The sequence below is a fragment of the Mytilus galloprovincialis genome, chromosome 1 (assembly GCF_965363235.1).
Source record: "Mytilus galloprovincialis chromosome 1, xbMytGall1.hap1.1, whole genome shotgun sequence".
Taxonomy (NCBI): Eukaryota; Metazoa; Mollusca; class Bivalvia; order Mytilida; family Mytilidae; genus Mytilus; species Mytilus galloprovincialis.
Window position 1 is genome coordinate 87,090,529 of NC_134838.1, and position 12,709 is coordinate 87,103,237.

Below are 12,709 nucleotides of genomic sequence, written 5' to 3' on the forward strand. Positions count from 1 at the left end.
AACTATTACTTTTGAATACAATACAATAATACAATATATACTTCCGTATACAAATTAATCTAAAAAAAACTAAGGTGATGGTATTTAACAAAGCAGGCAGGCATATAAAACATAATTTTTATTTTAATGACATGTTGATAGATTGTGTTCAACATTGTAAATATTTAGGTATAACATTTAGTGCATCAGGATCTTTTTCCTTTGCTCAAAAGGAATTGTACAATAAGGCATTGTGTGAGTTCGTGGTCTAGTGGTTAAGACCGATGACTACAGTACTGAATGTCCCGAGTTCGATTCTCACTCGGGGTGCTAAAAATATCAGTACATCAGAAGGGTAATTTTCACCCTCTCACACACTTCTCTGGTACCCAGACCGGAGTTTAAACTAGAATGGGTACTTTGGGGGCCTCGGTTGGTCAAAGTTGTCCCCTACTTTGACCTGGAGATCAATCTTCTGATTATCTCTCTGGTTTGTCTGTTTCCACCGAGTGGCCCGGTGGTTCTCTCCGAGTACTTCGGCTTCCTCCACCATAATAACAGACTTCCCGGTGTCCTACACGCTCCCTTGGGTGGTGTTGGGTGGGGATTGTTCTGGTGGTGGGATAATATTGTAAAGGACACATCTCCATTAATCTTTAGGGAGTGTACATGGATCCGCTGTACCCTTGCAGTCAATCAAGGGGTGCGTCTAAATTGGCGGAATCTCGAGTACATACATACATACATACATTGAAAGCTACGAAAGGACTTTTTATCACTGAATCCCAATATTAAAAACAGCCTCCATGTATTTGATCATACAATTAAACCCATTCTTTTGTATAGTTCGGAAATTTGGGTCTTTTTTAATCCTTTCAAAAAAAAAAAAATTAAATTCTCAGACTTCTGCAGTTGATCAAGCCTATCCTAAACTTTTTTCAGAAAGATTACATATGAAATTTTGTAAATTATTACTAGGTGTGGGGAAAAGAGCAACAAACCTTGCCACTCTTTCAGAACTTGGGAGATTTCCTTTACATTTTGATATCACCAAATCTATGATCAGATACTGGCACCGGCTTGAAAATTTGGGTTCATCCTTTCCCTTACTAAAAGATGCATATTTAGAGTCAAAGCTATTATTTGAATCAAAAATTCCCTCTTGGTATGGATCTTTAAACTATTTGCAAAAAAAAATTAATGGGGTTGACAGTCTAATCTTATGATTACTATGATGAGCACTATGAAATACAGTGGAGAAACCAAATGCACAATTGTGCTGATGGGAAGCTTTGTAGCTATAGCACTTTTAAGACTCATTTTGGTCTTGAAAGATTACCTTACTTTATTACAATCACCTGAGCAGAGGAGAAATTTCACTCGATTGCGTATTTCTTCTCACAGACTAAGAGTTGAACAAGGTCGCTATCAGGGTACTCTCCGACAAGACAGGATATGTCTCAGGTGCACCTCAAATGAAGTTGATGATGAAAAACATTTTTTATTCTCATGTACATCATCTCAAGATAAGAGAAATTATTTGAATTCCACTATTGACTCACTATGCCCAAACTTTAAGCATTTGATTCCTAGCCAAAAACTCATATGGCTTCTTAAAATAGAGAATTTTGATATTTTGATATCTGTCGGAGTTAATTGATGAAGATAAAATATAACTTAAAAGATAAATATTTAATCAGGCTTTCTGCACTAGCACGAGGTTGGCATGGTGGGGTACAGGACACATCGTACAAGTTCTATTACCTTCTTGTTTGTGATTTTTTTTTTTTTTTTTTATTAAACTGGTAATATTTTATCTTTTTCGTAATTTGTGCACTTTGGCATGTCAATTAGCATTGTCCCTTGGTGCCTCTTGCAGTTGTGTCACTTTAAATAGTACTGACCATTTATGTGCAACTTCTTACCATATCATTAATGTCCCGATACACATTTTAATATGCACCCACCATGCCATATAGCACCGTCCCTTGGTGCCTTTTGCAGTTCAGCTAGATATATTTAGCCTACTCACAGTATTCTTTTTTGTTACTTTCCAGAGGTCTGCCTAAGACAAAGGTTTTATATATATACTTATATGTGAAAACTGTTGTTTCTTATTTGTGTTTGTAACTATGTGTTGTTTATTATATTTGTAAAAGAATATTATATTACAATGATATTATATATAATTATGCTCCTTGTGAGCCCATTTTATGGAAATAAAGCATCTTCTTCTTCTTCTTCTTCTTCTTCTTCTTCTTCTTCTTCTTCTTCTTCTTCTTCTTCTTCTTCTTCTTCTTCTTCTTCTATACTGCCCACATTCAATGAATATACTGGCAATTTGGCTAAAACTTAAGATTGAGGATTGAGGAAAACAGTCCCCGCTCCTGATAAAAAACAAATGTTCATTTTTATTTTGTAAGGTTATGTGAGTGTGAGTTCGTGGTCTAGTGGTTAAGACCGATGGCTACAGTGATGAAGGTCCCCAGTTCAATTCTCACTCGGGGTGCTAAAAATATCAGCACATCAGAAGGGTAATTTTCACCCTCTCACACACATGGTACCCATACCGGAGTTTAAAACTAGAATGGGTACTTTGGTGGCCTCGGTTGATCAAAGTTGTCCCTTACTTTGACCTTGAGATCAATCTTCTGATATCTCTGGTTTGTCTGTTTCCACCGAGTTGCCCGGTGGTTCTCTCCGAGTACTTCGGCTTCCTCCACCATATTAACAGACTGCCCGGTGTCCTAGCACTCCCTTTGTGTTGGGTGGGGATTGATTGTCCTTGTAAAAATAATTAATCCCGTTAGGGGTGTACATGGATGCCACTGTACCCTCGCAGCTTTTGAGGGGTTCTTCGGATATCGGAGGCATTTACCAGTACATACATATGAGATTTGAATGTCTCAAATGACTGTGCTGTGGCGATCTCCGGGGAAACTTGTTCCAGTCTTTGTTGGTGTTCATAAAAATGACAATTTCCTACAGTCTTTGGTTGCTGTTTGTACCATGTATATATCCGAGCTGTTGTTTATGTCTAGATACTCTAGTTGGTCTTTGGAGGAACATGTTGATGGCTACTTTTTCGTTGACGATCTTGTACATCATTGCGAGCCTGGCTTCTCTGGTCTCTCTTCGTCGTTCTTGGAGACTTTTCCAACCCAATATTATTCCTAATCGTTACACTTGATCTGTTTCTGTGGCGCTTGGTGACGTATCGCGCAACCCTCCATTGAACTTTTTTCAATTTGGTCAATATTTTTTTGTCATTTGATGATAAGGGTCCCATACTGTTCGTACGTTTGAACGAGGCATGACAGAATAAACAAACATATATGAGTTGAAATGCTGATACTTTCATCACATGTAAGACGTGACACCACTTTCTCCAGTTCTGATTGCAGTTTGTTCAGTACAACACTGCACTATATTTTTAGCGTAACGTTTGTCGTGGATAAATATGCGTAGCTGATACATAGCAAAGAAATCCATGTGAACGACAGGAACACCAATACATGTGAGAACTACGAAATATATGATAGTCGTTTCAGCTTGGTCCCAGTCTAAAACTGGATATATTGCTGCTCCATCTCCTCCAACTTGATAAATCACAGAAAATATTACATAAATAACACCAATTATTAACGGATATATAACATGTAATAATCGAACAGGTTTGACACAGACAAAATGATTCGCCTCCGTATTTGGCGAAACCTTTTCAACTTTTTATCTCCAGTGCTGTACAACTTTGTACTTTTTTCACTTTCGATCTTTTATATCTGGGCCTCACTTGTAAGTCCTGTGTGGACAAGGCGCGTTTTTGGCGTATTGAATTTTAAACCTGATGCTTTTTGTTATCTATTAATCATGTTTTTCTTTGTCTAATATGTTCTCCTATTTATTTGTATTGTAGTCCTGTAATATTATGTTGTCATTTCAATGTTATATTTAACTTTGCCATTAAAGTGCGAGGTTTGGCATGCCACAAAACCAGGTTCAACCCACCACTTTTATTACCCTTTAAAAGTGTCCTGTACCAAGTCAGGAAGATGGCCATTGTTATATTATTGTTCGTTTCTGTGTGTGTTGCAATTTAACGTTGAGTCGTTTGTGTTTTCTCTTATTTCTGAGATATTGAGATCAGACGTGGCACGGTACTTGTCTATCCCAAATTCATGTATTTGGTTTTCTTGTTATATTTGTTATTCTCGTGGTGTTTTGTCTGATGCTTGGTCCGTTTCTGTGTGTGTTACGTTTCGGTGTTATGTCGTTGTTCTCCTCTTATATTTAATGCGTTTCCCTCGGTTTTAGTTTGTTATCCCGATTTTGTTTTTTGTCCCTGGATTTATGAGTTTTGAACAGCGGTATACTACTGTTGCCTTTATTCAACAGAACATACACTGAGTTTATGGCGTGTTTTTCTATACTAGTTGGGTCACCACCTGAAAAAAAGAGATTTTCAATATTAAATTCATTTTGATATTTCTAATCCGAAATCAAGACTCGTATTGACTTTTAAAAATAAGTCATAAATATTTTTTTTTTTAAAAAAAAACAACATTATTTTCTGGAAGTTAATTTATTTGGTCTTTCCACTTTTCTGTGGAAACACCTATTGTTTTTCTTCTGATTATTTTTTTTTTCTTCCGCCTAATTTTGTTCTTGCGATAAATATTTGTTTCGCAATATGTCGCTTAGATATTTGGTATATGATATCGAACAGTTTATGCGCTTTTGAAATTTACCTTGCGTAACCGAATACTTTTCTTTGTAGGAGTTATCTCCCCAAACACTGTTTTCCTTGTGTCCACAATTCCTTCGCAACCGTTAAAGATTACGACAAATTTATTTTATAAAATTGCTCGTTATATCCTTCACATGATTTGTCCAATTTCGACCGAAGCAATATGAACGTTCCATATGAGAGTTATTTCCCCTTTTGTATCTGAAATTTTGGAATGTATTTAAAACTGGAACACCATAAGTGATAGAGACCTAGGATCTTTTGATTTGAGGTCCTTGGTCCAAAAAAATGAAAATTAGGTCAAGGTCAAAGGTCAAGGTCATATTCTTATTTTTGAATTGGGCTTATTTGCACTCATTTCCAGAAACCGTATAAGATATCGACAAATTATTTTGACTAAATTGATAGTTGCGACATGTCGTAACTTAATAATTTTAGTTGAAAGGGTGCCTAGACAATGAATGGGAGTTTTTGCCCCTATCATATCTAAAATTATGTGTAAAGTGATATAACTTATTAACCATACATATTAGAGACCTAGGGTCTTTTGATTTGAGATCCTAAGTTTGTGACCTTGAAATTGAGGTCAAGGTCATAGGTTAATTTGACGTTCTAGATTTTAACCTTTGCTTTAAATTCATATCTATACATCATAAAGCCATATGAACTGACATTTTAGACTGATTTTTAATATTTTAATATCAAAATAGATATTAACTGGTGGAAAGACCTTCAATTGTTCTCTGAACAATTGGTTTTTAATTACATTATTGTTTCTTTTTATCGATTTTTTTTTCTTATTTTTTTCTTTTCTTATAATGATCCGCGATTAAAGATAGTTTCTCGGTCTCACACGAATATCTACTCGTCACAGTTAACTTATATGTTCTATTTGTTACGTAACAAAATCAATTACTATAATTTGTTTAACTTCTAACCTTGTAACCTGTATAAATCTTATTGATTTTTCTTACATATCTAAATGATTTAATTTCAATCTTTTGGATAAATGTTATCGTATTTTTTTGTTATACTTGTTCTAATTCTTAAGCAATAATGTCATAACGGTTTCCCCATTTGACTGGTCTAGACTTTATTTTGTTTCTTAACTTTTTAACCTCTTTCTGTTGCGACTATTTTAATGACTGTCTGGGAACAGTTACTGTACACAACACTGGCAATCTTTGTATATTTGTTTGTTGTTTTGTCGGTTTCCTTCTCGGGTGTACTAATGAAGGTTTATATGCCATTTATAATTTTAGATGACCCTTAGCTAGTCAGATGCCAGAATTATATATGCTATTCATATCTAAAGATTATATATGCAATGTCGTTGGGTAACTAATTTCATATTTCTCTGATATTTTCAACTGAACATGTGTAAATTTATTCATTTTTTTTTGGTTTACTATTTTTCTCATTTGCCTTACGATTCAGGGATTTCCAAGTGCCATAAAAGCTTGTCTATTGTAGTTGAAAACGGATTGTTGACCGCAGGAAATCTCTATTGATTTGTTTTTGTTGTTTGGTTGTTCTGTCATTGATATTCAACCTGCATCTTTTTTTTTTTTTTTTACAAAAGCAGCTTATAGGACTATTTTACTGATATATTGTTAAAGTTTTTGTATATATAAAATCATTTTCATAACAGCGTGGACAACCAGAATACTTGCGTTGATAATAAAACTTTACTTACTTGGTGTCAGTAAGCTATAGAATGCTATAGTTATCAAGACACTTATGCTGTTATTAATCTCAAATAATATCCAAAGTAGTTTTATATACCATGGCATTTGATCTTTCTTATCTGGAAAAAAATATTTTGAACATAAGAGTTAAAGACTTGTATTTGATATCGATCTGTACAATCATATAAGAAGACAAAATGTGAGATAAATTGACGAATTGAATTGATTTCGATAATATATATATCCAGTCAAAGACATTTGGAATCCTGTTAGTTGTTTTTTTGTGCTTATTCTTTTATGAGAGTCCCTGTTTTTGTATCAAGTAATCCTAATATAATTTTGAACAAATAAAAAAAAAAGAAATAAAGTCTGGCGTAAATTATTTATAAATACAATTCAATTCATTATTTTATTTAAGTCTTATCTCTTAATAATATATAATGCAACATTACATTAAAAGTTAAAATATATAAATATAAAAAGAGAGCCATTCTGTACAGAATTACAAGAGACTATAACATTAAAAATTATATAAAGAATTCATCTATTATAAAACATATTGACATTAACATTATTTACAGTATAAAACAATTCTACGTCTATTTAAAATAAGATTACAGGCTTTGGCTCAGCTACGCATCATATTATTATCTGTAAATAAAAACACTAATTTCTGTTTATCGTCAAAAGACATAAAATCACTATTAAAATGTGTTGCTTCATCAAATATTTTTTTTTCTAAAATCGTCATATAAAGGACACGATAAAATAAAATGGGCTTCATCTTCTAAAATATTTATACAATTATCACAGACTCGATCCTTTAAAATTATGAATGCGTCTAAGATCAGCTTTAAATTGTAAAATCAACTAACTTGTTTAAGATGAGCAAAGATTGTGGACGGAGAAACGAATGAACTTTTAAACGGCCACTGAAATATCTACCACATAAGTTATAGGGCATTCTCTGATTTAGTATTTAATAAGCTATTTTTTTTGTTTCCCCATAGCAAAATATAGACGTTGGAAAAGTGGAGTTTGAAGAATTTTTTTTTAATAATAACTCCATTCACATTTGTAACGTTTTCGCATGTAAACATCAATATAACTGATTAATCGGGGAAATTCAAACAATTGCAATAATGCATCTTAAAAGCAGAATCCTGCTTTCCTGTCTGTGAGTGTTTTAATTCGTATTAAATGGTGTCACACTATTTCCCTACATATTTTTTTCGGGTTTTATATGATTATTATAACAATTATAACAGCAATAAAAATCTACCCGACTTAGGAGATAAATGTACAATATCAGACCTCCTCACATGGACATATAAAGTGACAATAAAATCCACAAGATTATGAAATCCCACCAGTATATAACCCCAGTTTGTCAAATATATGAAGTAATATAGATGCCATACTAACCAAAATCCACTCCATATAGGATATAAGATTCTAGGACCACAATATCACAAAAAGAGAAAGAAGAAAGGTACATATATTGAATAAATCATCAATTTTAACATTGTGACACTGGTGTATATACATTTGTAGTTTATCATCTTCCTAACTTTTTTTTAATTTGGCCCCCGAAGTCACAGGGACTCGGTTAGCAGATTAAAATTTTGTAAATCAATGTTTTTAATTTATTTTTTATTATTTCCTGTCTATTTGCATTACTATATTAACGTATTTAACGTTGCCATCACTATTTCTTTGTTTTCTGGCAATGTGCAGTTTACTATCCATATCCATATACTGAAAAAACCTAAAGGGATCTAAGTCGCCATCTTGAATTGCCTTCCCTACTTTAGATAAAAAAATAATTAAAAATATTAATAAATTACTATATACCTTACAACAGCCCTCATTTTCTTCCGAAATTATTCTTCTATCAAATGCATATTTTGATTTGTGGTTTAACAGAACCCTTACGCAGTTTCAGTTGCATTCGTGTCAGAAAATTCAAATTTCCCGGCGAAAGCAACGTATCATTCGGAAATTTCCGGGTTGATGCGTTTACTACAACGATAAATCCTTATAAACAGACGAGTGCTGTCCCCTAACTTCATACCTACGCCACACCAAGATATCCTTCATATAAATTAAATATCAAACAAAAATGTCTTTGAACAGTTAGTGCATGTATTGTTTCAATATCAGATTATTCTCCTATCCTTCCGCCTATTGAAAATATCAAATGATTGTCCCAAACTATCGGGTTGTATTTCTGAGATCTTCTGACATCGTCCTGATATTTTTCAAATCATGGATTTATGCAGCACAACACTTATATAATCAGAGGAGTATGTATGTATATGGAAAAGGGGCCTACTGATTGAACTTCATACATGCATGTATGATAAGTTAATATTCTCAGATCCGGACATCCTGGCATTTACATTTGTCAGGAGGTGATGCCATCCGGAATCCTCTAGATTTTTCATCTATTTGAAGGGGATTACTGATTATTTATATTGCCGATAATTTTTTAACGAGGGGTTATAGTATGTTAAAAATCAAAATAGAGATATTATATAGTGTCTTTAACAGTATTAAAAGAGTAAAATTACTATATTCAACTGGTTACGATATATATCAATTAAATTAATTTGCAATAAGTCTATGGAAAATCTAGAGGAATCTTATCCGCATCACCTCTCAACATTGTTTACATAACAAAAATGCTAATCATTGATTGGTCAGTTACATGTTGTGATGTCACTGCAGATCTGAGAATACTTTTTCAAAGTATTACTCCAAGTTGACCTACCAACCGGCCCTCCCCCTTTTTTTATATCCTGGTACTGTTAGTAAACCTTATAAATCCCATTGAACGTGTCAATATTTTAAGTAACTTCTTCATTTTATTGATGTGTCTACGAAAAAGTCAATGATTTATGTTACCCCGTTTGAAGAAAGGTTCTATTCGTTAAACATGGTTAATAATTTTGCGCTCGATATGTAATAATAAATCAGGGGACAGCACTCGTCTGTTTATAAGGATTTATCGTTGTAGTAAACGCATCAACCTGGAAGTTTCCGAATGATACGTTGCTTTCGCCGGGAAATTTGAATTTTCTGACACGAATGCAACTGAAACTGCGTAAGGGTTTTGTTAATCCACAAATCAAAATATGCATGTGATAGAAGAATAATTTCGGAAGAAAATGAGGGCTGTTGTAAGGTATATAGTAATTTATTAATATTTTTAATTATTTTTTATCTAAAGTAGGGAAGGCAATTCAAGATGGCGACTTAGATCCCTTTAGGTTTTTTCAGTATATGGATCTGGATAGTAAACTGCACATTGCCAGAAAACAAAGAAATAGTGATGGCAACGTTAAATACGTTAATATAGTAATGCAAAAAGACAGGAAATAATAAAAAATAAATTAAAAACATTGATTTACAAAATTTTAATCTGTTATACCGAGTCCCTGTGCCCGAAATGTATATTCGGTAGTCAAAGCTTACGATCCAGTCCCTTCCCACTTCTATCAAAAATGTTTAGCATAAAAAAAGGTATTTCACACATAAGATTAGTAAAATTTTATATCATCAACATTAAACGAAAATGCTAGAATGCATTTTTATGCAGTTAAGCTGCATTATGCGAGCACCCTAGATTTGTGTTCTACCCAATAAATCCTGAAATACTTGCCATTGTTATTATCTAGCTTGCTACTATGTTATATATAACTAATTGAACACTTTTTTAATACTTTTTATTCTGGATTACAAAAAAAATGACCAGAAAAACCTTAAATGATCGTCGATTTATCCAAAAGCTTTAAAGTTACACATAGGAAGTAGTGCTTATTAAGAATCCTTGTGTAGTTCAGTATGACTTGTGCTTTCAGCTAAGATGTCAAAGAACAATTGTATGCAATATTTAATCGCCAAAAATCTCTTAAGACAAGTAGTTTAGATTTCCCAAATGACAAAAGTCGTAGGAATATTGTTTGTCATCAATACGTAGTACAACTACGTCAGTAGTCTATTATATAATAAGTTCAACTGTTCATGCTGTTGGCGGCAATTTCAAATTAGAAAAAGAAATTTTCGTAGCTTTTCAATTTGGAGGCAGGTGTGCAAATTAGAGTGGTCCGAGGTTCGCGACCTTCCACTTTTACAAGCGGAATTTCGACTAGGATAGTTGGTTTCTAGCTACGCCCGACGTAGTTACCTTCCATTTGAAAGAAAATAAGAAATTACTTTGAAAACCTTTTCACCATGTTCACCAAGTCTCCAATTAAACGAGCTAAAAACTTATTTTTATCATTATTATTCATGACGACGATGTTCATTTTGTTCAACCGCTAGCTTTATACAGAAAATCGCCGACAAATATTGTATAAATTCGAGTAAAATCGTATCTGATTGACAAAAACAACATTGTAAACACATAACAATGGCGGCCGTGAAGACAAAATTTTACAAAATCGGATCCGATTCCGGAAGCGGATAAGGGTAATTCCGGGTTTGGCGATCTTTTACAAAATAAACCCAAGCAGGTGAAAAAAATACATCTATGCATGGTAAATGAATATAAACACTAGTATTGTAAACTAAAAGATATATGTAAAAGAAAGCAGAAAAATATTTTATTCAGAAACTCAAAATTACTTTTTGACAAATTTTAATTTAAAAATCCAACTGTGTGAGTTTGTGGTCTAGTGGTTAAGACCGATGGCTACAGTGCTGAAGGTCCCGAGTTCGATTCTCACTCGGGGTACTAAAAATATCAGTACATCAGAAGGGTAATTTTCACCCTCTCACACACATCTCTGGTACCCACACCGGAGTTTAAACTAGAATGGGTACTTTGGGGGCCTCGGTTGGTCAAAGTTGTCCCCTACTTTGACCAGGAGATCAATCTTCTGATATCTCTCTGGTTTGTCTGTTTCCACCGAGTGACCCGGTGGTTCTCTCCGAGTACTTCGGCTTCCTCCACCATAATAACAGACTTCCCGGTGTCCTACACGCTCCCTTGGGCGGTGTTGGGTGGGGATTGTTCTGGTGGTGGGATAATATTGTAAAGGACACATCTCCATTAATCCTTAGGGAGTGTACATGGATCCGCTGTACCCTTGCAGTCAATCAAGGGGTGCGTCTACATTGGCGGAATCTCGAGTACATACAATATAATGTGACAGCTGGGAACAGTATATCTAACAATATACATGTTCATGGTCACAGTCTAATTTTTCTTTATAAATGATAAATGATGATAATGCATGTGAGATGCTTTTAAAGTGTAAACATATTACTGCAATTTCGAGGGGTTATTTGTTTTTTCTCAATTTTGAAGGGTCAATTAAAGTAGCTGAAAGTTTCTTTCTTTATTTTCACAAATAATGCACTATATTATATATACCTTAATGTAAGTAAATCATATGATATATAGGTGGCATTCTTTGGGCCACTCTACCCCTTCCTGTTTGATAACTTGGAAACGGTCGAGCTCCCCACCCCTAAACCATATGAGGGGCAGATCCAGGATTTTAGGTTAGGAGGGGCGCAAACTTGAATTTTCACCGAGCAGAGCGAGGTTAAAAAAAAAATTGAGGTAAAATTATTGGAAATTCTTTATTAGTCTGAATCTGCCCCTGCATATATTCAAGTATAGGACAATATAAATAAAAAATGAAATATAGGGGGAGTCCCTGGAGTTACCCCACCCCCTCCTGTTTGAGAACTTGGAAACGGTCGAGATCCACACCCCTTAACCATATATATTCATGTTTGTGACAATATGAAAAATCAAATGAAATATATGAAGAGTCGCTAGGGGTCACCCCACCCCTCCTGTTTTAGAATTTAAAAATGGTCGAGATCACCACCCCTAAACCATATATATGCATGTATGGGACAATATAACAAATCAGATGAAATAGAGGAGGAGTCCCTTGTGTCTCCCCACCCCCTCCTGTTTGAGAATTTGAAACCCATTGAGATCGCCACCCCTTAACCATATATATTCATGTACAGGACAATATAACAATTCAAATGAAAGATAGGGGAGTCCCTGAGGTCACCGTTCACCCTCCTGTTTGAGAACTTGGAAATGGTCAAGACCCTTACCCCTAAACCATATATTCTCATGTATGGGACAATATAACAAATCAAATGAAATATAGGGGAAGTCCCTGTGGTCATCCCAACCCTCCTGTTTGAGAACTTGGAAACGGTCGAGATCCCCACACCAAAACAATATAAAATAAAACCAAGGTTAACTACCAAGTAGAACAACTGCAATCATTGGGAACTTGTACCACTGCAGACTCACCAT

General features: G+C 34.3%; 1 protein-coding gene across 1 annotated transcript; it reads right to left on the bottom strand.

The window, feature by feature from the left end:
- Window positions 1–739: 739 nt before the first annotated feature.
- On the bottom strand, window positions 740–8,838 carry LOC143061847 (protein rolling stone-like). Its single transcript, XM_076233783.1, has 5 exons — window positions 8,817–8,838; window positions 7,697–7,834; window positions 6,423–6,524; window positions 4,285–4,424; window positions 740–3,702 (listed from the first exon to the last, which is right to left on the bottom strand). The coding sequence occupies exons 1-5, from the start codon at window positions 8,836–8,838 to the stop codon at window positions 3,340–3,342; spliced, it is 765 nt and encodes a 254-aa protein (XP_076089898.1). The 3' UTR covers window positions 740–3,339.
- Window positions 8,839–12,709: the final 3,871 nt, after the last annotated feature.

What these genes read in the sequence shown, in the direction of transcription:
- LOC143061847 (XM_076233783.1), bottom strand. Translation starts at nt 8,838, where the DNA reads ATGGCATCACCTCCTGACAAAT. An exon ending in GGCATCACCTCCTGACAAAT is followed by an intron (nt 7,835 to 8,816) that starts GTAAATGCCAGG and finishes GATTTTGGTTAG; the next exon opens with TATGGCATCTATATTACTTC. An exon ending in CTATAGCTTACTGACACCAA is followed by an intron (nt 4,425 to 6,422) that starts GTAAGTAAAGTT and finishes TCTTTTTTTCAG; the next exon opens with GTGGTGACCCAACTAGTATA.